The sequence below is a fragment of the Panulirus ornatus genome, chromosome 16, assembly GCF_036320965.1.
Source record: "Panulirus ornatus isolate Po-2019 chromosome 16, ASM3632096v1, whole genome shotgun sequence".
Lineage (NCBI taxonomy): Eukaryota > Metazoa > Arthropoda > Malacostraca > Decapoda > Palinuridae > Panulirus > Panulirus ornatus.
Genome location: NC_092239.1, coordinates 34876901 through 34903992, shown reverse-complemented (window position 1 = coordinate 34903992; position 27092 = coordinate 34876901). Strand labels below are relative to the sequence as shown.

The 27092-nt window shown below is 52.7% G+C and overlaps 1 protein-coding gene across 6 annotated transcripts in view; it reads right to left on the bottom strand.

Annotated features, from left to right (window-relative positions):
* Positions 1-27092, bottom strand: part of LOC139754241 (uncharacterized) — a 310706-nt gene that overhangs the window by 77505 nt on the left and 206109 nt on the right. For all 6 annotated transcript variants that reach the window (XM_071671559.1, XM_071671563.1, XM_071671560.1 and 3 more), the window contains one exon: positions 25434-25506. In XM_071671559.1, the coding sequence (XP_071527660.1) occupies positions 25434-25506 (73 nt within the window). The remainder of the gene's footprint in view (positions 1-25433; positions 25507-27092) is intronic.

Genomic DNA, 27092 nt, shown 5'->3' with positions numbered 1-27092 from the left:
CGATGTCTCCTTGATGAAGGTTCCCAACAGATCTGGTGCCTTGGGTGAATGACAGACTCGTGTGGTGCAATAAAGAGATTCATTTACTTTTTTAAGTTTCCAAAACATCTGTTGGTTCTTACGAGGCGAGGCAGGCATCGAGCGGGAGATTCTCTAAGGGGCAGTAGGAATCAAGAGGAACACACCAGAAGAGGAGCAGAATGTGGAAGACCCCTGAGGGAGTCACAGAGGCGCGGGAGGTAAGCAGAGACGAGGTTGTGTGAGTCGGAGAAACAAACGCGCACACAAGAGCATCGGGCTCTATGTCGCATGAGGACCACGAACACTGCAGATGGGTGGTATAGGCCTCCTCCGCCCTCACTCTCTGCATCACCCTGCTGCAGGTATGAGAAGGGCGGTGCCCATCCAAGGCGAAGGTGGAGCGCCCAAACTGGGAAGTAACGAAGGAGAAAGGGTTTCAAGAGCCAAAACCAACTTGGAGGAGGATCATCGGTCGATGGAAGCAAGATGTGATCGAGGTGGGTAACAAAAGGGTCAATCAAGCCTTCGCATCATTTGCTATGAAGGAGATTGGAAACTGCGTCTATAGATGATACTGACAAACAATCGAACATCAGTCAAGTTCTCTGGCCGGCCATTGGAATCAACACACTGCTTAATGGGATTATATTTTACCTGCTTCGTACGAGGAGAAATCACGGACTCATTTCACCAGAACACCTGAAATGAATGCTGTTATACCAAGGAGGAAGGTACCAAGCACATCCCTGCCTGTGGTGTGAGGGTTGGAGGGCGAGTAGCAAGCGCATCCCTGCCTGTGAGGTGAGGGGGATGGTGCCTGTGGTGTGTCAAAACAAGTGACGAATGTGTAGGCACCAGGAGGCTCCCCGGGTCTCCCCCACCACCACAACAACACCTTCCCCTCCTCACCCTACCATACACCCCCTACCCCGGAACCCAGCCCTTCACCCCGCCCCCGTCTGGGGAGGGAGGTCCTACCGGCGTGTTTATAATGGTATGGGGACAGGGGAGGAGAGGGGGAGGTGCCTCCAGCCTCGTCTCGCCTTAATGTAAACAGTGCCACGTAGTTTACCCTCTGCCTATTTATTACTAATGAGGCGCAGGCGGGGAGGCAAGTACGACAGAAAAGCGTAAATACCGATTAACTTCAAGGAGAAGAATCTAAGTCCATATGAGATAAATGGCTGGTGATGGAAGATGAGGGGAACAATGAAGGAGTCCAGAATGAAGGAAGTTCATAGCCCATACCATCACCGCACAGAGATGGAAGGACATTTATAAATACACATATTTCCATCGGCCTCTAGACCATCCCTTCCATCTTATATTACGAATTAAGTACTTTTTAGTGTTGCCTGAAGTACTAACGTACATGTACTTCCCACCGCCTCGTACACGTACTTCCTACCGCCTATGTACACGTACTTCCCACCGCTTATGTACATGTACTTCCCACAGCCTATGTATATGTATACTTCCTACAGCCTAAGTACATATACTTCTTACAGCCTATGTACATGTACTTCCCACAGCTTATGTACATGTGCTTCCCACAGCTTATGTACATGTACTTCCCACAGCCTATGTATATATACCTCCTACAGCCTAAGTATATATACTCCTTACAGCCTATGTACCTGTACTTCCTACAGCTTATGTACATGTACTTCCCTCAGCTTATGTACATGTACTTCCCACAGCCTATGTCCGGGTAATATAACCCTGCCCTAGTGTTACAATCTCAATTGTCATTTCTGCCAATGGTGACCATAATATTTCTGAAGAATCATGAGTGGAGCAGAATGGATGGTGGAGCGAGTGGAAGGGTGTGGATCATCGGGGAGATAGAAGGGGGGGGGGGGAAAGGTGGAGGCGAAGGGGGGTTAAAATCGCTGAGGCGTGTGAGTCCCGGCCATACCACCACTGTGGCTATTTCCGGGCGGCGGAGGAGGGGCTGGGGTAAGGTAAGGCCTGGGCTATAGGCCTACCTAACCCAGGCCCGTGCAAACCTTATTTACGTAATCATCAACCACCATGGACGAGGGAGGTGAGGCAACTCTCTCTCTCTCTCTCTCTCTCTCTGGGACTGAAATAGATTCTTTTTTTTTTTATCTTCTTTCTGATGTTTGTTTTTCTTCCAATTCCCGACACAGTCTGGCAGGATGTGTTGGAGTAGATGAACAGTTGAGGTGTGTTCATGGGAGGGTTAATAACACGGGCGTGCTCAGCAAGCATCGATAGATTGATAACCTCTGGCTCCTTGCGTGTGCGTGCGTGTGTGTGTGTGTGTGTGTGGTGTGTGTGTGTGTGTGTGTGTGTGTGTGTGTGTGTGTGTGTGTGTGTGTGTGGAGGGAGGTAGAGGGAGCGGAGGAGGTAAACACGGATCACTCACTACCCCCCCAACCGAGTTAAAATTAAAAATCCTACTGAAAATATCCTTCATCAGCGTAGGAAGGAGTGACCCCTGCCTCGGCCACCGAAACCCTCTCCTCCCTCAGGAGGCCACGTTGCTACGTCACCAACAACTGAAGGGGCTTCAGTTGTTTTCAGTCGGTGGTCATGTACCTCGAAGATAACGGGCCTTAACGACCCCGACAGTCGAAAGGCCTTAAGCCCAGATGGCCATGACTGATGGGGCTCACAGTTACGTGACTTAATCAACAGAAACAAAAAATAGAACTCTATCCTACCAAGACAGCAGAGGACATTGCTTACATACATCCATCCACTGCAGCATCTACGTACCTTATTCCGTAACGTATAGTTCAAATATCTTTCGTACCAGATTCGTATCTGACGGGTAAATATATACTGTACTTCCTCCAAATCTCATAACAGCTTCCTCAACCCAGTTGCTCAGTGGACGGACCTACTCCAAGGACGTCCTCAACATATGAGACTAAAATCTCAACCCCTGGCACTACTACTACCTGAGATTTTTTTGTTGCTCTCTCTTGGTTCTTCCAGGCGAACGAGCAGTGTGAGGGAGGGCAGGGATGCCTCCCTCCTGGCGGAGGTAGGTAGGTACGTAGGCCTAGGCTGGCTGGTCCCCTCCGCCGGCTGACGGACGAGAGGGGATCACGGGTTTATTTTGAATGTCGGCAAAATCTGTAGAGGCCATGTGCGGGGCGTCTAGATTTTTCCTTCCCTTCACAGACACCCACGCCTCCCTCCTCACAGGCCATCTTCTCCCTCCCTCCCTCCCTCCCTCCCTCCCTTTCCTACAAAGATCACATCCTCCCTTCACACACCCTCACTCCCCGTCCCTCACTTCCTAGAGCCATAGGTCAACAGAGAGCGAAACCAATCAATAAGAATCAAGAACCAGAACATCTACGAAACATCAGGGACTGGACGAGGGGAGGGACTTTCGGGTAGCACCACACTCGCTGAACCATGCCGGACGCCAAACTAACAGCCGAGTGGACCACAAGGTCGGAGGGTGAAGGCTCACTTCAGCCCTGAAGCAGCTGAAGTACATATACGACCCTGAAATCATCAGATAACAAGGCCTCAGGATGGAGGAGGACGACATATGTCTACCCGCCTGCCGGAGGAGGAGGAGGAGGAGGGAAGGTTACCATCTCCCTAATGTATAATACATTATACAGTTCGTTGCGGGAGGCGAAGGCCCATGCGGCGGCGCCCTGCGGGAGGCTGCGGCGTGGGAACCTATCCACCGCAAGGATGGCTCTTGGAATTATACATGAGGCGCCGCTGGAGGGCTGCGGCTCTGATAGACAAATATACGCGACGGATCTGGCCACATGTTTATGAGAAGCAAACTCATGGACACCGTAAGAGCTGTGTGGCGACTGAAACACTGACGGGCCCACAGATGCTCTACAGTGAGCTGTGGTGAGCCAAAAGACACCGTGCAGTGACCTCTGACAGGAAAAGGACTCTATAGTGAGCTTTGATAGTGAGGATGGTGAAGAGTCTCACACAAGACGTCAATCAAGACAAGACAGCGAATCGCCACCATTAACAGTTAGTCTCCGGACCTAGCCAGGGCCTGAATTCAAAGGTCAGCCTCTGTCTTGGGTCAAAAGGTCAGCCTAACGTCCTGCGTTCAAAGGTCAACGTGCCAATCCTAGATCCTGGGTCGAGAGGTCCAACACAGGTCCCTGGTCCAGGGGTCAACACAGGTCCTGAACCTAAGAGGTAACATGGGGCCTCTGTCTGACGGAGGACCTTGAGACTCAGGTCTACAGACCCACTTCGAGCCATGGTACTGGAACCTTATATATGAGAAGTGTCTCTAATGACCATAATACGGGTCCTGGGACCAACCCGGAGGTTAGATCAGGAACCTCAGCAAAAAAAAAAAAAAAAAAAAAAAACATTCTTTTAATCACTACAACGTAAACCCACATTACGTTTGCTACAACATAAGTTTTACTACGCAAAGACCATCTATGCCATACCACTTGGTGCCACCACTGTCAGTTTGGGTCAGCGAGAAACAATGCGGACGAAAACCGACTTCACGGATGAACTGGTTGGGATCTACATGTGCGCATCACGTACACGTCCTCCCTGTGTCTATCTGATGGGAGAGTTCCGCCTTATCTCCTGACGTGTCCTCAGCGGATGTCCGGGGACTCCCACGACAGGTAACGTTCTGCTGTTATGACCTGGAACGGCAGTAATCCAAGAGTGCACCACGATGTCCCGAAGACCAACGATCCAGGAGAGTTACGAGTCTCGGGCATCAACGAGACGGTGTAGCACTGGTTGTCGCGGCGTCCTTGGGTCCGAGTCGGCGTCGTCAACCCAGGGTGCCGCATAAGGCCCTAGGGGTCGTGGGTCCCGGGCTGACGTTGCTGTCAAGCCACAGTCACGATCTCACTCGATAGATCCATCTTAGGCTCCGACCCGTACACGCCGACGGCCACACACCCATCACCAACATTGATGCTATCGCAGCCTTGGTGGCGGGGAGGGAGCTCACGGATTCCCCAAGCCCTCACGGTCTTCCTGTGTGGCCAGAGCCGTATCAGAGGGGCTCTAGAACCCCCCCCCCCCCTATGTATCGGGATGGCTCTACACCCTTATGTATCAGAATGGCTCTAACGACCCTACGTACTGGTAGGTCTCTAGACCTCCCTGTGTATCGGAGGGACTCAGGACCCCCAGCGTATCAAGAGGGGACTAAGCCCCCACCTTGTAGGATGCCACCATTACTATAACACACACATGCCTTCTTGGTGGGTGCCATCGGTGCAGTGGCGTCCGACCACCGCCAGAACCAGACAGTGTCGTATGGTCTATATACAATTTCGTGTACCGACGGTACCAGACGGTATACAACAGACCATCCGTCTGGAGAGAGAGAGAGGGACGTGGTCGCCAAGAGACATCAGAATCAGAGACGGGTGAGAGAGGTGGCAGCGTGGGTTGATGAGGGGGGCAGTGACGGGGAGGTGGAACGCGGGGGTGAGGCACGTGTGGTGTTCGGAGGAGGAGGAGGAGGAGGCGGAGGGGTTAAGGCAAGCATGAACCCAGGCCAGCAAGGGAGGGACAGGTGCAAGACGTATGAACCTTTGGAAAAGTTTAATTACATGTCTTGAGGAGCGAGAGGCCCGACGACATCTGAGCTGCTGCTCCTGCAGGACAAATGGCTGCCCCTGGGACCTCCAGCAATCCCAGGCCATCCCAGGTTGTCCCCGGCGAGAAGAATATATTGCATGTCCCCGACCGAGACAAAGAGATACAAAATGGCTCTTAAAACAAACTCAATTTAACAGTTGTACCAAACTTTGGGGGAGTGGTACACTTGGCCCACCCCAGACCCAAGCCCACACCCTCCTCCCTCCACCCTAAGAGTAGGGCAGAAAAAAACGTATTACAGAAGAACAAAGACATTAGTGAGGCGGGGATCCGCGCATCTGCTGCGCTGTGCCTCAGGTTGATGCATACGACCTTAATCTCTACGACGCAGGCTGGCAAGGCGACGTGTACGACGCCTTGCTCAAGCAAACAGCGGCGAGCGAGTCGCAACAGATTGTAACTTACGTCAATCAACTTACGTCAATCAACTCCCCCTATCGTTTTCCCCATCAACTCCTTTGTAAATCTCTCAACATTAACTCCCCTGTCAATCTCTCCATCAACTCTGTCGATCCCTTCATCATCTGCCCTGTCAATCTCTCCATCAACTCTGTCAATCCCTCCATCATCTACCCTGTCAATCTCTCCATCAACTCTGTCGATCCCTTCATCATCTACCCTGTCAATCTCTCCATCAACTCTGTCAATCCCTCCATCATCTACCCTGTCAATCTCTCCATCAACTCTGTCGATCCCTTCATCTTCTACCCTGTCAATCTCTCCATCAACTCTGTCAATCCCTCCATCATCTACCCTGTCAATCTCTCCATCAACTCTGTCAATCCCTTCATCATTAACCCTGTCCATCTGTCCATCAACTCCCCCTGTCTATCCCTCCATTACCTCCCGCATCAAAAACTCCTCCACACTCCCTTCTCGGTTTCCACAGCTTCCCCTGGGAACCCCTCCATGACCTCCCTCCTCAAAGTCCTTCATCAACGTCCCTCCTCGTCCCTCCCGTGCCAGGACCCTTCACTCCTCTCTCTCTCTCTCTCTCTCTCTCTCTCTCTCTCTCTCTCTCTCTCTCTCTCTCTCTCTCTCTCTCTCTCTCTCTCTGCACACACACACACACACACACACACACACACCAACATTCTGTCGCCACAGACCGTGAACATAATTACGTGCTCGCAAGGCGTCCAGTACCCAATTTAACTCCGCCTTTTACAAGGGGGAGGGCTCGACATGCGACGGGCATGCCCTGCGCGACGTCCCAGGCCGCCCGCAACATCCAGCAAGTCATCTCTGCCATGCACAACGGGACACCACCCCTTACGCAATACGCATGTGGGAGACAGCGGAACGGCCGTCTCGCTGCGAGGGAACTCCCTCTCTCCCCCTGGCACTAAACGCACCATCGTTACACCAACAGTCGAAAGAAAACGGTGACATACTGAATACGTCAATGACTTCTTGGGGCAATTTCTTTCTTATATCACATCACCGACACAGAACACCAGAACTACATATGTCTCTCCACTGTCCTCTCCATGTGTACGGTGTGTGTCCTCTCCCAAGGGGTCGTACTAAGAACCGTACACCTCAACTAACAGACGAGTCCATCCACTACACAATGAACGATTCTCCGCCCCGTAAAATAAGGCCTTCCAAACCACCGCTTGCGATACAAGTGTGTATAGTTCCTTACAAGGGACTGGCCGTACCTTCGTCCCGGAGATCATTCGGTGACACAAGGCAGGTCAACTCTGGCCTTACCATTTCCCCGATGCCTTTGAAGGCACTCGATGCGCAGGGGTGACCCGAAGAGACTTTTCTAAGTTGTCGAGGGAAGGGAGGTCTGTTTCCCTCGGTAGCACAATCTTCTCTGGAGGTGTGATCAGCAACGGCTAGTGTGATGGGTTATTGTAATGGGCAACGTAAATGGTACTGTAATGGGCAGTGTAACTGGTAATGGGCCAGTGTAACTGACACTATAAATGGGCAGCAACTCGTCCTGTAATGGGCATTGTAACTGGTACGGTAATGGGCCAGTGTCACTGACACTATAAATGGGCAGCAACTCGTCCTGTAATGGGCAGATTAACTTAAACTGTAATGGGTGGTGTAACTGGTACTGTAATGGGCAATAGCTTTTACTATAGTGGGCAGTATTCTGCAGGAACTTTGATGGTCATTACACTATGTAAAGGGACATTAATCCCTGGAAGTCCCTGGGGAGCTAATATAAGGACTTGTCCCATGATCTCCCCAGCCTATTCCCTCCCCGGCCCTAGAAGCCGCTGGGGAGCTAATATAAGGACTTGTCCCCATGATCTCCCCAGCCTATACCCTCCCCGGCCCTAAAAGCCGCTGGGGAGCTAATATAAGGACTTGTCCCCATGATCTCCCCAGCCTGTATACCCTGCCCCGGTCCTGGACGCCCCTGGGGAGCTAACATATGGACTCCCCCACCATCACCGCCCACGACCCTCGTCTGGCCATATTGGCAGCATCAATATCCAGTCCAGACTCAAAACTAACCGCAGGAAATAACACAACTATTCCTAACTATTCTAATTTCTCTCCCTTGCATTAGTCGAGTGAGTGCGCGCGCGCGCGCGGGCGAGCGGGCGGGGCCATTCCCACAATGCAACGCTCGCCCCGGCTCGCCTCTCCCCACCTCCAACATCCACATCAAACTGGAAACGTCTCTTGCCCTCCAGGAAACCAAGACAACAATTTAATTTGGTATTTGAATGTTGGTCCATCCCGACTGGGACCGCAGGCCAAGGTTTACGATGGTAGGCGGGGCCTTGTGGGATAGGGCGGGGCTTAGTGGGGGTAGGGCGGGGCGGAGCTTACCAGGTCGTGGGCGGAGTTCTGGACCCAGACCTACAACCTTCCAGGACCCAGCCAGGAAGATCCACAACCCTCCAGGACCCAGCCAGGGAGACTTACAACCCCAGACAGACCTGCAACCCTCCAGGACCCTTCCAGACAGACCCATAACCCTCCAGGACTCTTCCAGACAGACCTACAACTGTCCAGGACCCAGCCAGATGTACCAATAACCTTCCAGGATCCAGCCAGATTTACAGCCCACAAAGACTCATTCAGACCTATAACCTTCCAGAACCCAGCCAGGAAGATCCACAACCCTCCAGGACCCAACCAGGCAGATCCACAACCCTCCTGGAACCTGCCAGAGAGACTTACAACCCCTTCAGCATCAAGTCAGACAGATCCATAACCCTCGGGGACCCAGTGACACATACAACTCTCCAAGATTCAGCCACACCTACAACCCCATACAACCGTGAGAGATCTGCAACCCTCAGGGATCCAACCAGACCTACAACCTTTCAGAAGCCAGCTAGATAAGACCTTCAATCCTCCAGGACCCAGCCAGATAGACCTACAACTCTCCAGGACCCAGCCAGATAGACTTACAACTCTCCAGGACCCAGCCAGATAGACTTACAACTCTCCAGGACCCAGCTAGATAGACTTACAACTCTCCAGGACCCAGCCAGACAGATCTACAACCCTCCATGTCCCAGAGAGACAGATCTACAACCTTCCAGTAACTACAGCATATCCCAGACAGACACACCTACAACCTGCCAGGGACTAAACCTCTTTCTCCTTGCTGTTGTGATCAGAGGGAAACAAAAAGGCTTCCGTCTCTGCTAATTCTGCGCTGGTCTGTCAAAAAGAGGAACATAGTAAAGTAAATATAGAAAGAATATATGCATAGTTTCTTTCTATAGAAAATATATAGAACCGTATAGTTCCAGAAGATGAGCAGAAAACGTAAACCTCCTCAGAGTTTCATTTCACTGCGGTTGTTGCAGGAATCTGCTAAATTTCCCCTAGAAGTTCATCATACACCTCGAAATCAGTCGTAGCAATTGATACCAGTGTGAAAGAGGACCAAGAAGGCAGTGAGAAGCGCACAGGAACACGTCAGTAGAGTCCTTTCGAAGCTGGCTGGAGCAGCTCAAAAGATACCTTTGGTCAAGAAAAAGAAAACAGGTGAGGATCAAAGCCTACGAGCATCCTACCACTAAGGCTGAGAATTCAACCTCTCCCACCACCTATGCTGCTCAGACCCGGTATATCCCTGTAAACATTCCAGGAAAAACTGTGCATAATGGACAAAGTTCATTTTCCTTCATGATCATCTTGCCTGATGAATAAATGATGAATTCCAAGAGTACAGACGGTGGTAACTGGATGACCGCTTGGGGAGTCATTATCTTTATGTCATTACTAACTGTGGTCATCCCCCCCTCCTACCAGTCAGGTCTCCCTGCCAGTCCACCTACATTACCCAAAACCCACCTACCGCTTACCATCCACCCACCTGCAGCACCACCACTCGCCCACCTGCACCACACCGAACTGCGCTTATCAAAGCCACTCCATCCCATACATCCACCCTACACAAAGCCGCCTCCTCCTCCTTCCTCCTCCTCCTCCCTCTACCACCCATCCACTACCCCCCGCCCCCTCCACTATCCGTGCCACTAACCCATCCATTACCCACACAATAGGCCTCTTACCAACAGCTACCCACCCACACCCTGGCCCAGCGACGGACAATGCCCCACACAAACAGGAACACGTGCCTCCGCTGCACACCCACCAGGTGGGTCGACTCCAATGACCCACCCCCCTGTGCATATATATATATATATATATATATATATATATATATATATATATATATATATATATATATATATATATATATCGGAATAAGTATATACATTATCATCCCCCAGCTATCGCTCTCCATTCGTAGACTCAAGGAGTTAGGACTCCCTGCACCTGAACACAAGAACATTTGCTCGAATTTCATTTCACCCAGACCCGCCTACGCCTCCCTTCTCATCCTGGTCTTTTTCCACATAAGCCACACGACAGCGTCTACTGGAAAAGGCGCAGGGAAGGAGCAAACAAGATCCATCCTCTGTCCCTCTTACGTCGCATATCAAGAAGCGTTCAATGCATTGGTCTTCCCAATGGTGTCCAGTCATCGCCTGGACCTCATCCAACAGTCAGGGAAAAGACTACTGTACCTCCCCGCCACCGTCATCTCCTGCTACCAGAGATCCCTCGTCCCTGAGTTGCAGTTCGACACCAAAACCAAATTCCAATGCATCCAAGCTCGTACAGAACCGCTACAAGAACAGCGCCATCCCAACCACTGGGAACATCGTAAACAGACTCCTTCCCCCTCCCCCAACATACACACACACACACACACACACACACACACACACACACACACAAATCAATAATAATAATAATAATGATAATAATAATAATAATAATGATAATAATAATAATAATAATAATAACAATAATAATAAAAATTATAATAATAATAATGACAACACAACAACAACAAGAACAACACATTATTGACCCCGTCTATCAGGTCCGATACACACAGGCGCACACGCACAAAGACACACCCACACACACACACACACACACACACACACACACACACACACACACAATGGCACATACAGCCCCGTGAAAATCTGGTGTCCGGGCGGGCGAGAATTTACATGAATACTTGACTCCATATCGCCCCGCTTATCGCCCCAGCTATCGCACAGTTACTGTCGCTCTGCGATACAGATAAACCCGTCAGAACACAATTACAGAGTCCCAGTCCCCGTTTCAGAACCTGTATCCGCCGATATTTCAGACCGAAATTGAAAGTACGATCGTCAGGAAGTGAGGAGCGGACTTAGGGGAGAAAGAAATCAATTCGTCGTATATTTTCTGGACGTCTGCGCATGCGTAATGCCCTGCTTTGCATACGGCGAGCATGGGAGCTATGCAAGTCTCTCCCGCGGAGTTGGCCCAGGGTAAGGTATGGGTTCGACTCCTCAATATGCAGATGGCATGGGAAACGGAGGAATGAGATGGTGAGGAGGGTCCAGACCTTCGAGCGAGACGGTGCGATCCTGGAGTGAGAGACGGTACGATCCTGGAGTGAGAGACGGTACGATCCTGGAGTGAGAGACGGTACGATCCTGGAGTGCGAGACGGTACGATCCTGGAGTGAGAGACGGTGCGATCCTGGAGTGAGAGACGATCCTGGTGTGAGAGACGGTACGATCCTGGAGTGAGAGACGGTACGATCCTGGAGTGCGAGACGGTACGATCCTGGAGTGAGAGACGGTGCGATCCTGGAGTGAGGAATGATACGATCCTGGTGTGAGAGACGGTACGATCCTGGAGTGAGAGACGGTACGATCCTGGAGTGCGAGACGGTACGATCCTGGAGTGCGAGACGGTACGATCCTGGAGTGAGAGACGGTACGATCCTGGAGTGAGAGACGGTACGATCCTGGAGTGAGAGACGGTACGATCCTGGAGTGAGAGACGGTACGATCCTGGAGTGAGAGAAGGTACGATCCTGGAGTGAGAGACGGTACGATCCTGGTGTGAGAGACGGTACGATCCTGGAGTGAGAGACGGTACGATCCTGGAGTGAGAGACGGTACGATCCTGGTGTGAGAGACGGTACGATCTTTGGGCAAGACGGTACGATGCCTGAGTACCACTTGACGACCTATGAACACGATGGTACGATCTCCGAGCACGACGCTTGGGATCCTTCAGCACGAATGTACGATCCTTGAAGCACGACGGTACGAGCCTTGAGCACGACGGTACGAGCCTTGAGCACGACGGCACGAGCCTTCTTTACGACGAACGGTACGACCCTTGGGGTATGATGACCTGACCTTTGATATGACGACTCTTGGGTGAGTCCATTCATCAACCACTCTTCACCTAACTCATCCTCCTCTACCCACTCCTTACCCATTCCTGAGGGACTTACCAGACAACCCACTCATCACCATCTCTTCCTCCAACACCGCTCACCTCCAGCATTTCGCTTCCCTCCAACACACCTCTCCCCCTCATTCCCAACGCCCCTAATTTCCACCACCTAGCCCGCCCTCACCTCATGCCATACGCATTTATTTGCTTCCATTTTATGTCTTATTGATACTCGAGTCTCTTCTCCTCTCCCCCTGCCCCTGCCTGGGGCGTAAACAAGGGCGGGGGTGGGGTTGAAGGTAAACTGGGTAGGCCTAGGGTAACGCGAAGGTGGGGAGGAGCAAAGAATGTTGGAGGGGGGGGGGGGGGGGGGAGGCAAGGAGGGAGAGAGGGAAAGCGTGGTTAAGCCATGTTTGGGGCAATATAGCAGCAACTGCTACTACTACTTCTACTACTACTACTACTACTACTACTACTACTACTACTACTACTACGACTAGTAGTAGTAGTAGTATAGTAGTAGTAGGACAGGGCAAATGGACAGTAAGGCAAGACAAGGGAAGAGTAGGACAGGACGGAGGACGGAAGGCCAAGGCTGGGGACGGCAGAGCAAGACAGGATAAGACAGGACAGGGTAGGGACGGTAAGGCAGGTCAGGGGACGATGGGAGAGGACAGATGGACGTAAAGGTCAGGCTGAGGGAAGACAGGGCAGGACAGGAGAGGACAGGATAGGGGACTTAAGGTCTGGCTAGGGGGAGACAAGGAAGGACAGGACAGGGAAGGTGAGCCATCATAACATGACTCTCCAATGACCCGTAATGTCAACACCAGCCAGACAAACATCTCTCCCGCCACCTCATCTGCGTCTCATCCTGTCCTCCATCCCCTCCAGCGCCTGGTGAGAGTCAACGCCTCTTACCCCAGCTCGCCCACAGTGCCTGGTGAGCGTCGAAACCCTTTACCCTCCCTCCTGCAGACGGTCAATCTATCCCTATCTCTTAACAGAAGGAACCCTCTCCGACGCTTGTTTGGAAGGCCTCATCTTCCTCCGCCTTGCCAAGACAACCGGCACGTCCTATACCTGTTTTTGACGGGCCAGGTCGGCCCCTATACACCCTCGGTTCATGTCAGCGGTAGTGGGCCCCTGACCAGCGGCAGTCCACATGGTGCCATGTCACCAAGGGTGGGCCACTGGGCCTTCCCACACCCTGGGCTCACGTCACCTGTGATGAGCCTCGTGTAGTACCCTCACGTACATCATGTGTCTCTCTCGTGGTCTAAGCCACACTTCTTCACCTTATCTAAAGGTTCATCCTGCATTCTGAAGCCCACAGGCCACCGTCAACGTCCTGGAGTTATTGATTCTGAACTCCTGCTGTCCACTACCTTCGGGAGGGTCAATTACCCACGCTGGTCGACGATTGATGTCTCAGAAGGTCACCGCAAAGGCGAGGGTAGCAGCCATCCTGTCTCGTCGAAGAACAAAAGATCGTATATTGTTTTGGAAATCATTTATCACGATGCTTTAAATCTTGGGATGAATTACCGCCGCGTCCTGACGACGGGCCAAGTCGCCCCAGGGAACACCTCCTGGGGCTCTGGAGACGTAAAGGTCCGACGACACTAAACGTTCAAGGAAGGTGGGGGGGGGGGGGGGGGGGGGTTGGGCAGTGAGTGGGGGGTTGGGTACGACAGGTCCTGGCGTCAACGCCGTCCGACGGCCTCTTTGCGACCCCTTACGAACGACACTTCCCTTACGACACCTTCTGAGACCAGGAGGTAGCCCCGAGTTACGTTAAGACAGAGGCTTCCGTCAAAAGAGATATGGAGTCCACGAAACATCGCGACTACATTCTCAAGGTCTGTTCAAGCATGGCTGACAGGAGGGTAGATCTGCTAAGGGCAAGTGAAGCCCGCTTCGTGGGGCGTCGACCGAGGAGTGAGGCGACACATGGGAAGTGAGAAGAGACTGACTTATTCCAGCGCGTCGGTACGACCTTTCAGAACGACGGTACGACCCTTCACCACGACGGTAGGACGATTAAGCACGACTGTACGACCCATGGATATGATGATAACGTGGCCTTTGATCTGATCGTAAAGGGTCGGGTGTTTCTATAAAAGCCAGGCCGTCGTGCCTTCGGGATGTACCGCTGTACTGAAAAGGATCGTGTACCATCGTGCTCAGGTCGGGATGGGTGGAGGGGAAGGTAGGTAGGCAGGTCACCAAGCGTCACGACTCCGTCTTGCGTCACCCCTAACGCATCGGGCCATTTCCTGTCGCAAGAACGAGTATACGCGTATACAGTACTCACATTTACCCTCCCTCCCCCTTTACCCATCCACAACAACACACTGTCAGGTGGGTAAGTAAGGTCCAACCTTGAAAGTATAACCCACTACGAGTTCACAGTTCGGAGCAGTGGGTTCAGACTGTCATTTGTACGGGGAACTCCAACCCGTGGAGGGCGTCTGAACGCCGTGTGTTGTTTGTTAGCACAGAGGAACCAGCGCGGCTCCTGGTGGTGGGGGAAGACAGGTCAAAGAGTCAACACTGGAGGGTCACGTGAGGTCAAACGGAGGTAAGGTGACCGTGGGACAACACAAGAAGGCACCGTCATAACAGACGCTCATACAGTAAATATTTGATGTGTGTGTGTGTGTGTGTGTGTGTGTGTGTGTGTGTGTGTGTGTGTGTGGACACGTTTACTTAGTATACTGGCCTTCACCAACAGCCGGAGCCGGGTACCACTACATCGCTCAAAGTGTGTAGCAAGTCTGCCCCTTGGCTGTAACACGTTGCAGATCTTCGGGCGCCGCATCCCGACACCATTTCTAACCACCTGTGCCTAAGGCGTCTTGAGTTTCGCTGGAGTTCCTCTTCGGATTCTTCAACACGCCAATCATACCAACAGAAGAGTCGCGAAGAGATCGGAAACCGTGTCTTCCAGCATATCCCGCGTGCGCGTACTACACTAGGACTTTCATCTCTCGTATACGACCACAAGAAAGTGAAGTCTGGCTGACTTCAATCTCTCTTGATGGTCTTATATATCTCAAACGACCCATGGCGAGCCGTGCAATTCTTTCTTCTACGACGCGTTTTCCGTCTCTATAGCTTACCCCGCCTTGATGTGTGGGGTGAAAAGACAACGGCGTTCATGTCCTGGAGAGTTCCGTTGCTCTGAAAGGCGTCAACAGTGTTATCGCTTCTCTCGATTTGACATATCGCAGAATCCAGCGTATCGTCATCCTCGCAGACAATCAGGATGGTAAGGGGAAGAAAAAAATGTTGCCAGACAAGACCTCCCCCATAACACCTTTCCTCTTCTGTAATATACTTGCGTCTCTTTGTGAACCTGTGTTTTGTTCTCGTTTTCTTCATTTCGACCAGAGTTCAGGTACTGGATGGAGACTTGCCTCCATCGAAAGCCGGGTAGCTCAAGACCTGATGATGGCCTACGACGAAGGGAGGAACCCTTAGGAACTTCTGCAGGAGGTTCGGTGCAAAATCTATCAGTCTAGCGGTCTCCTGTCAGGCGCAACTGAGCCCGGGAGTGAATCCGCGCCGGGTTGCGCCATCACATCAGCGGCGCAGCGCCCCAGTGACTTACCTCACAGCTAGTGTGCTACAGCCATCACATAAGTGTGATATATGGCGGTATGGCACCGCATGGGCCCCGCCACCCACCGCCCGCCGCCCATCAAGCGCTCGACGCAGGGGGGCACACCCAGAGCAGAGCCAGAGGGCGGGCTGCTCGCCTGCCCCTGCTGATCACAGTCCCCGGGTCGCGTCAGGTATAGCTGGTTCCTGAATCATATGCCAAATTTCCTGGTGATTAATGTGTGGGATATAGACGTCGGGCCGTACGGGTGCGGGCATGGCGGGGCCGGCCCCCCCGCGAGGACCCCCCGCCGGCCACATTGCACGGCCGGGGACCCCCCGCGGCCCGCTCTCTGCAGGGTGCTGCCTGCCACGCCAACCTCGCCACCACTGCCCCCTTCCACAGAGGTCATATACCCCTGGCGCTACTCCCTAGCCATGGACCACGGGAGGATGGTGCCCGGCACGCTACCCTCGCCCTTACGTCACCCTCCCACAGAGGCCAGATACCCCTGGAACCACTCCCAGACCGCGGTCCACGAGAGAGCGACCCGTGTACCGGGGCAACACAGGGACGAGGGTTGCCTGCACCGGGGCCATTCCCACCACAGCCGCCCCTCCCGCGCCTTGTCCATCTTAATTTATGTTCAGTATAAGACATGATATTGACGCTGGTCAATTATCAATCACGCCGCGGCCCTCAGCCCATGACAAGGGAGCACCCCTGACCCTCAGCCCACGACAAGGGCGCATCCCTGACCCTCAGCCCACGACAAGGGAGCATCCCTGACCCTCAGCCCATGACAAGGGCGCATCCCTGACCCTCAGCCCATGACAAGGGCGCATCCCTGACCCTCAGCCCACGACAAGGGCGCACCCCTGACCCTCAGCCCACGACAAGGGCGCACCCCTGACCCTCAGCCCACGACAAGGGAGCATCCCTGACCCTCAGCCCATGACAAGGGCGCATCCCTGACCCTCAGCCCACGACAAGGGCGCATCCCTGACCCTCAGCCCATGACAAGGGCGCATCCCTGACCCTCAGCCCACGACAAGGGAGCATCCCTGACCCTCAGCCCATGACAAGGGAGCATCCCTGACCCTCAGCCCACGACAAGGGCGCATCCCTGACCCTCAGCCCATGACAAGGGCGCACCCCTGACCCTCAGCCCACGACAAGGGAGCATCCCTGACCCTCAGCCCATGACAAGGGAGCATCCCTGACCCTCAGCCCACGACAAGGGCGCACCCCTGACCCTCAGCCCACGACAAGGGCGCACCCCTGACCCTCAGCCCATGACAAGGGCGCATCCCTGACCCTCAGCCCACGACAAGGGCGCATCCCTGACCCTCAGCCCATGACAAGGGCGCATCCCTGACCCTCAGCCCACGACAAGGGCGCATCCCTGACCCTCAGCCCACGACAAGGGAGCACCCCTGACCCTCAGCCCATGACAAGGGCGCATCCCTGACCCTCAGCCCATGACAAGGGCGCATCCCTGACCCTCAGCCCATGACAAGGGCGCATCCCTGACCCTCAGCCCATGACAAGGGAGCATCCCTGACCCTCAGCCCATGACAAGGGAGCACCCCTGACCCTCAGCCCATGACAAGGGAGCACCCCTGACCCTCAGCCCACGACAAGGGCGCATCCCTGACCCTCAGCCCATGACAAGGGAGCATCCCTGACCCTCAGCCCATGACAAGGGAGCACCCCTGACCCTCAGCCCATGACAAGGGAGCACCCCTGACCCTCAGCCCATGACAAGGGCGCACCCCTGACCCTCAGCCCACGACAAGGGCGCATCCCTGACCCTCAGCCCACGACAAGGGCGCATCCCTGACCCTCAGCCCATGACAAGGGAGCACCCCTGACCCTCAGCCCACGACAAGGGCGCACCCCTGACCCTCAGCCCATGACAAGGGCGCATCCCTGACCCTCAGCCCACGACAAGGGCGCATCCCTGACCCTCAGCCCACGACAAGGGAGCACCCCTGACCCTCAGCCCACGACAAGGGCGCACCCCTGACCCTCAGCCCATGACAAGGGCGCATCCCTGACCCTCAGCCCACGACAAGGGCGCATCCCTGACCCTCAGCCCATGACAAGGGAGCACCCCTGACCCTCAGCCCACGACAAGGGCGCACCCCTGACCCTCAGCCCATGACAAGGGAGCACCCCTGACCCTCAGCCCATGACAAGGGAGCACCCCTGACCCTCAGCCCATGACAAGGGCGCATCCCTGACCCTCAGCCCATGACAAGGGAGCACCCCTGACCCTCAGCCCATGACAAGGGAGCACCCCTGACCCTCAGCCCACGACAAGGGAGCATCCCTGACCCTCAGCCCATGACAAGGGAGCACCCCTGACCCTCAGCCCATGACAAGGGAGCACCCCTGACCCTCAGCCCACGACAAGGGAGCATCCCTGACCCTCAGCCCATGACAAGGGAGCACCCCTGACCCTCAGCCCATGACAAGGGCGCATCCCTGACCCTCAGCCCATGACAAGGGAGCACCCCTGACCCTCAGCCCATGACAAGGGCGCATCCCTGACCCTCAGCCCACGACCACATCATACCCCTGACTCTTAACCCTTGAATCTAGGAAGCTGACGGTGAACATGCCCCGCAGAACATGTGATCTACCGCCAATATTTTTCATCCCAGGGGAATGTACTGCACAACCACCCACCCGTCCCTCCTCCCTCTCCATCCCCACAACCACCTAGTGTGCCATCCCCTCCCGCCCTCACGCGGCCCATCCCTGTGGCCAGGTACGCCACTTGCAGCAGCAGCAGCAGCAGCAGAGGTACAAACCTCTCACACACGCAGCGTGGACGGTACAAACTGCTCCTCTACCCTCAAGGAGCCTCTAGATGCTGATGGAAAATGGTGAACTGAAAATGACGGTGGCTCATGAATGCCACTGTTACTACCCATGAGCTCATGTCACAATCAACAATGGCCTTGTAACGTTAAGTAACACCTAATTAACTTGACGTAGAGTTGAGAGTAAATGCACCAATGATCCCTTACGCAGGAAGGGACGAGTCTTGAACAAGATGGTACGATCTTTGAGAAGGATGGTACAATCCCTCTTAAGCTCGAAGGTACAACCCTTGTGTTTTGAAAGGAAAGAAATGAATAAACAGGGGATACATGGTGGAAATACTGACGACAAAAGCTATGCACATACATGGTGGGTGTTGGGGAGGTGCAGAGAGAGTGGGGCAAAGCAACTGAGGAGGAAGTGGGGTGATGTTGCAGAGGAATGATGCGGGAGGGAGGAGCGAGGTGAGACACAGGCTGGGAGGGGTGTCGGAATGGGTGGGCACGGGACACTCGCAAATAGCAGCCAATGAAGAGTGGATACCTACAGACGAGCAAGAGACAGACTGAGGGTGACATAGAGGGTACTAGGGTGTCTGCAAGGGTGAAAGGGAGAGTGAATCTACACTGAGAGGTGAAGTAAAAAGGGAGCTTTAGGGTGAAAGGTGACCAAGTACTCATACACGAGTGGGAGAGAGAGAGGCGCGAGGAGGAGGAGAGGTCATGAGGCTGATGGTGGCATCAGCCAGGATCCTCCAGGTACCGATGGAAGCCGACGAACGCGTCGCTCCTGCTGCAGGCCTCTCCCACCTTCTGTGGTCTCGGGAGTCCCTGCCTTTCCCTGGTGGCTGAGGCTGTGGTCACGGTACCCAAGGCGAGGGGTGGACAGTGCCTCGGATGTGGGAGGAACCGGTGTATGTAACTCCAAGACGAGGGGCGTTAGGGTGCACCTTAAAGGAACCTGTTAATTTCCTCCTGATTGTCTATCTGTGTGTGTGTGTGTGTGTGTGTGTGTGTGTGTGTGTGTGTGTGTACTCCGCCACCGCTTGCACTGTACGGCAGCAGACTCCTAGGGAGTCCTGGTGTCACAGACGAAAGTTGCAATACCTGTAGCCAAGCACAGACACAGGCGCTGCAGCGCGACTAACCGATCCCATCATATCTTTCCTCTCCACTTGAAGTATGAGGTCTCTCTCTCTCTCTCTCTCTCTCTCTCTCTCTCTCTCTCTCGGTACCACCCGGAGCTACTACAATTCATCCGGCACATACCCAACACGAGAAGCAGTGAATCATATCATGCATCAGCAGGCTGAGTCCTAGCATGATTCAGTTGGTGATTTGACGACTGGCCAGTCAATAATGGTGGCCGTGGGGGTGGCGGAGGTGGGGTAGGGGGTTTGTGAGGCCAGGGCGTCGGTGGGATGTGGGCAGCCCATGATTATCATGCACTGTTGTGGGGACGGTCAAGGCATGATGAGGTGCGCCATGGAGGAGGTAGGAGTATATGAGGACAGGTCATGATGTATGAGGACCTCACTTTTCAGCGACCAAAGTGAAGCAACAGCTGCCTCTTCCTGAGGGATGGCAGACTGGATCTTGCGGACCTTCAAGACGAGTGAGGAGACGTTTAAGGCTGACGCTCTTCAAGGCACTGGTGTTCTCAAAAAAAAAAAAAACAACAGAATACTTACGCTGGGAAGCAAAGGGTGGAAAAGCGGGAAACTGTCAATGAGAGACGATAGGTGGGGGTGAGTGGGGAGCTGGCAAGAGTGGAGACTTGGGGTGTGGGGTATGGCTAGGGGGAGAGAGGGAGGGAGGTCTGTGGTTTAGGTTACAAGGTCCCGCGTGGCAATTATTCCTGCCTGGCTGAAATTATCCTACGCTGCCTCCATTTTTATTGATACCAAATTGCAGGGTGTTCCCCTTGCACCAACCTCCCCTTCCCCCTGCACCCGAGATGTGGCCCGGAAGGCCACAAGCAACACACAGCCATCTGGGGGAAAGGTGATCACAACGCAACACAAAACGCGGTATTACAGAGACAACACAGACAGCATGTACCATTCTCTCAGCGCTGCGTGTTGCCAGTGACACAACACTTCAACGACAAAGGAAGGGGCGCAACGGCGAGGTGTTGCCACCGTGCTGGCATCGGCCGCAACGGGGAGGTGTTGCACGTTCTTCGTCGTTTACATACTGAGGGAGTTATCAAATTTGCAACAACGGTTTCCCGCCGTCTGAGGCGGGGGCGTTGCAGGAGAAGGGGGGGGGGGGGGTAAAACGGGCAACAACAGACCTACGACACCGATCAACAGACACAGTAGCAACAGATGCACAACACCACACTCAACGGACACAGCAGCAACAGACCGACGAGACAACAGAAGAGACACAGCAGCCGAGGCTGGGAGGGCTCCTCCTACCTTCCATGCTTACTGGAGGCTGAGGGAACTGGTCGACTGTTGCACATATGGTGTTCCAAACGCTGGGAGGAGGGGCAGTGTTGGTGGTAGAGGTGGTGGCGGTGTTGGGAGGTGCAGGTGGTGGCGGTGGCGGCGGCAGCAGCAGGAGTAATGAGTTGCGGTCCCCAGCCGTAATCACCACCAGCTCCCATCATCACCGGGGTTTATATTCTGCATAATGTTCCTCATCTGCCACCCCTCCAACACACACACACACACACACACACACACACACACACACACACACACACACACTCCTCTCCGACGACCTCACTCCTGCCCCTCTACAAAACCAGGCCCCCGTAACTGCCTCTATCATATTTTTTTTCAAGCAATTACCATGGTTTTCTTATAGTCTCTCAGAGTTTTAGCTTCACATTGAAGACCTCATGTCTGCCCAGTGACATGGATGGAAGCGTCAACCAAACTACAACCTCCAACCAGCGACTTCAACAACCTAATGCATCCTCCGCTTTCACCAACAACACCTCGTGGGTCGGCTACGACCGACCAGCTCTCCTACTGTGAACAGTGGCATCAACAATGCCACTGTTCCTCCCCCTGTGCCACATCTCCCTTCGAAGGCCGACCCGACCCTCCGCTCCCGACCCGTCCAAGAGGAGGTGCTTGACCCACACTCTCCACTCTACCTGGGCCGTCACAGTCCCTCCCGTCAACCCGCCTCAAAACATAACCAACGAGTCTCAAATACCTTTCAAGACATCAGGTTGTGGGTCGGAAAGCCGAGGTCCAGTGGCCGAGGGTGGCGATAGGTCATCCACTAACACACACACACACACACACACACACACACACACAAAATATGTGCTAATGTTTTTATCATTCTTATACTTATTGGATGTTTCCCGCGTCAGCGAGGTAGAGCCAGGAAACAGACGAAGAATGGTACAATCACATCATCAGGGGCGTGAATTCCACTCGATAAGCAGTGGTGGACTCCTGTAATCGCTCATACCAAATCGCCCTTCATGGTCTTGGGTTCATCACACATGAGCAAAAATGGGGGTTCAGTAACTGAATTCTCCTAGACGGAGGACGTGATGTCGTAAACTGTGGGTGAGAGAGAGAGAGAGAGAGAGAGAGAGAGAGAGAGAGAGAGAGAGAGAGAGAGAGAGAGAGAGAGAGAGAGTCGAGCCGGGATTGTGGCTGGGTTGGCTGGGGGTGAGGGGAGGGAGGGGGGTAAGAGACCTTACGAGCTTATATCAAACTACGTCATTATCTTGTTAGCCACATCAACCTCTCCACCAATGAGGACGAACTACTACAACCCCCCCCCCCCCCCTCCTTACCATCCACGCCACCAACATCCAGGTCAATCCAACTCCGCCATTTTATGCTTCTGAGACTTGAGACCCCAAAATCTGACCTGGACGGTCGCGCAAGACGAACGGGATGACCTGGGATACTGCGACCCGACCACGGCCGAAGGAGCAACGCCAGACCTGCCCTGGCCCAGGGTAACCTCACCGCAACCACAACACAGGGGGTCGAGAACGGTCTTCGTAAAGCTCAAGCGATCTCCGATCTACACCTTACGAGAGGAACCCCAGTCCTTCTGAGGGAGACCTGGTCGATGACCGTAGGAAGAGACGCCGGGCTTCGACGGCCTCCTCAGCAGATGGGATGCTGAAGATCACAATGACGAAAAAACTAACCTCGTTGCACAATTATGACAGGTGTAATTACCTGTTTGTAATTATCCATCTGTTCTGTACGGGGAGTTCTACACTCGTGTGTGTGGGGTGTGTGTCTCATCCCGTTAAGGATTGTAAATCAACATCGTGTGAACTTCTGCATCCCTCCCTCTAGGTGTCCCGTCCCTTACATCACCCGCAGAGCTGATGATTGTCTGTGTCATCGAGAGGGTTGGAGGAAACTCAATACGCTGCGATCAGGTCACTCCTCACTCATCTCTCTTCCGGGGTCGGTAAACGCAAGGCCTCTCAAGCCTTTATCTGTCATTCACTTCGATTCCGGTACCACCTTCGGCTGTGGATCTTCTCTATCAGCTCTTTGCGTTCCTCTGGCCGCAGCGACCACCAAACTTGTGAGGCATATTCTAAGTTTTGGCCCCTCAACGTACGACATGAGCAGCTTGCTGTATGCTACTTCCTTATCCATATTCCAATATCTATGCCAGAGAGACACAGCTGGTCGTCTACAAGACTCCCCTGAGTGTGGGATGAGAGAGTGTGTGTGTGTGTGTTTGTCTATTACGTGTTTGTGTTACGGAGAGAGCGCGTTCACACACTCTCTTCTTCCTCCCTGCCTTGTTGTCGTGTGTGTGTGTTGGAGGGGGACGAGGCACTGTCTTAAGAGTGATTCAAGCATTAACAGTCTTACGAGTAACGAGGTTATGCGTGTGAGAACGTTTGTGAGGCTTCCGTGGTCAAAGCCCCGCGCACCACGGATGGTGACGTCAGCATTACACCGCCAGGAGACGATGGCGGTCACGTGTTCACCGGTGGCGGTGACGCACCGCACCAGCGGCGATGACGTAGCTACGCCACCGATGGCGACGTCACATGACACCAGTGTGACGTCACTGAGGGCTCCTGTCCTCCTCACTGGAGCCTTCGACATGAACAAAAAGAACAAAGAAGAACTCCTCTGCAAGAACACATCATGAAGGACCCATAGAAATAACAAGGACATAACTAAGCAAATACATAATGAAATCACACACGGGAATCTATCTCATATCATTAAGTCACTGCTGGGCGTCCACAGCCAAAACTCACCTTATCTGATGACCAAATTAATCTTCAAGAGATTGGAGGAGCAAATACACTCGGAGTCATCTCTTTTCTACTCTATCCACACTAAAATTTCTATGTTTCTCAACCTTTCTCTATTCCCTGCCAACCATCCAAGCTACCTCATTCCTCTCCACATCATGAGTTTGTGTTTCTGATCCCTTCTGCCCATCGCTAACAGCCTCGCAAGCATCCAGTAGCGTGTGGCCCTTTGCGTGCCTCTATATATCCTTCTGAATCGGTGTTCTTAAAGATAATTTACGGAAGAGGGTGCCGTTAACAGGGAAATCATATCACCCCTGTCGGAGGTCAGAGAGGAACCATCCTCCATATTCTTTTGATATACAATAAATGTGGGCATTAATGCAGAAATATCAGGAGAGGATTATGCTGTATATTCAAATTTTTTGATATACAGTGAATGTGGACATCAAGAGAGAAAGACCAGGAGAGGATTCACCAAGGAATATGTCTTGCATTCTCCCTCCACTCACAGCATCGAGTATGGGGGGGATCGCTTTCCATGGACCTCCTCCAGTTGACATCATCGGACGTCCTCGAGTTGACATCATCGGACGTCCTCGAGTTGACATCATTACTGAATGAGAAACTGAGTCTTCAACAGTCGCCACCTTGGCCAGATGGTGGTGGTGGCGCCAGGTGGTGGTGGTGACGCACTGGTTTTTTTCATGGGGGATGTCAGTCCTAATTCTCAACGCTCTAAAGAGATCAAGCTCTGGCGATTTTGACTGTAGAGCCAACAGCTGAGGGCAACAAGACGCATAGGATGCTCCGGACACTCCCTTTGCTCTATGTGTCCCAAAGAACTCGGAGCTCATAATCACAAAAGGCAGAAGGGTGGGAGGGGAAACTGAATTACTGTTTACATGCAATGGCTCTATATAATGCACACAGCCCCTGTTCCTGATCAAGGTAGGTGTCAGACACGCTTCGCAAATAATATTCTCTGTACCAACGTACACAATAGACACATTCTCGCCATTACCACATGTGTCAACTCATAACAACCACACCTGTATAACCGCAGCCTCTCGATGCGATGACTATACATGGCAATTTTAAAGCCAATTTGAATATTTCTATGCAACAAAACAAAACATCAATTGTGACGGTATATATATATATATATATATATATATATATATATATATATATATATATATATATATATATATATATATATATGAAGGGCATGATGGGTGTAAAGCAGGCCAGAGGAGGAAGGGAGGGAGATAATGAGCCTAGTCCACACACAAAGTCCTTCTGGCCTCCAACACGGAGTTAAGTCTGGCTGGATCGGATCCTTCGCCACATCTCCAACAACAACAACAGGAGCCAAGGTACTCACCTCTCTTCTGCATGAAGGAGAAGAGCTCATCCAGGAACTCTTTCCTCTTGACATCGTCGCTCAACTCATACAACTGTAAAGATGAGATACATCTGTTACCACCTGTGCAAGAGAGACACCTGCCCCACATCCCAGCTGCCTGGGCAAAACAGGTGCTGAAAAAACATACGTATCACGTTCACACCTGTGAATGCAAATATCAAGCAATACACATTATATGAATATATATATATATATATATATATATATATATATATATATATATATATATATATATATATATACATATCGGTGTTTTCATATATATATTTCACGTATATGGCCATCGTATTAGACTATACGCTTAAGTACGAACCTACAGAGGTACTGATGGGTACACAAACAAGCATCTACATTATACAGTGATCTGCACTACCTACAGGGCAGTCTGACACGTGTGTGTGTGTGTGTGTGTGTGTGTGTGTGTGTGTGTGTGTGTGTGTGTGTGTGTGTGAAAGCAAAAGAGTACATGTCTTCGAGTGGAGAGAGAGAGAGAGAGAGAGAGAGAGAGAGAGAGAGAGAGAGAGAGAGAGAGAGAGAGAGAGAGAGAGAGAGAGAGAGAGACTCACCCCCCCTTGCTCCCCACACTGATCCCAACATTTACCATCACGGTAGACAATACGTCAAGGCGAGGCGCTGAAACCAGAGCTGTGCGAATCCAGGGTCGCACCTCACGTTCCGAACACCTGTGTATAAGAGGACACGTGCCCCGCTCCCCCTCTCCTCACCACGTGTTCGGGAAGCTGTTATCTTGCCACGCAGAGCAGCGGTTATCTTCTGATGCGAGTTATCTCACAACGCGCTGGGGGTCGCGTCATCGTTTGGTGGTGGGAAAGGGGGGCCCATGCGCCTCGCTGCCAGCGACATTGTTACCTGGCCGATGCATGTAACTTTGCTCCGTGCTTGCACCAAGTGTTGGCTCTTACGTTACCTGGCCATGGGGATGGCCAAGCGCTATCAGGCCAAGGACTGGCCCTGGTGGGCCAAACCTCACCTAGCCGAGGATTAGCCCTGGTTGGCCAACCCTCACCTGGCCATGGATTGCCCGTGGTGGGCCATACCTCTCACCTGGCCGAGGATTGGCCCTGGTTGGCCAACCCTCACCTGGCCAAAGATCATATCATGGGGGTTATCAAAGTTTTAGAAATCAAAGTGATAGAATGTAACGGCAGGAAGCATATAAATGATAGTAATTTAAGAAACATTAAAAAAAATCTCATGTGGCAGACGCCAGCAACAAGATTCCAATCTGCGATATGAAAACGTTAAATGTCTTGTATGTAAAACATGACAACATTAACTGTAGTACCGACACGATTAGCATAGTAATTAGCGTAACTACGATTACGATCCATAAGGGTGTATTCCCTAGGGACGAGACTAATCCAGCTCCCGCTGCAAACAATTATGAGTCTTGCAGACGGCATACCCAAGGTCGGTCAGAAGGGACCAATACAGAAATTTCTATTATATTTCTCCCTGCAGACAGATGCAAATACAAATATCCCACGGCTGGACACCGTCTGAACTTAGCCAGCACGACGGTACGACCCACGATGGTACGACCCTTGAGCACGACGGTGCGACCCTTGAGCACGACGGTACAACCCTTGAGTACGA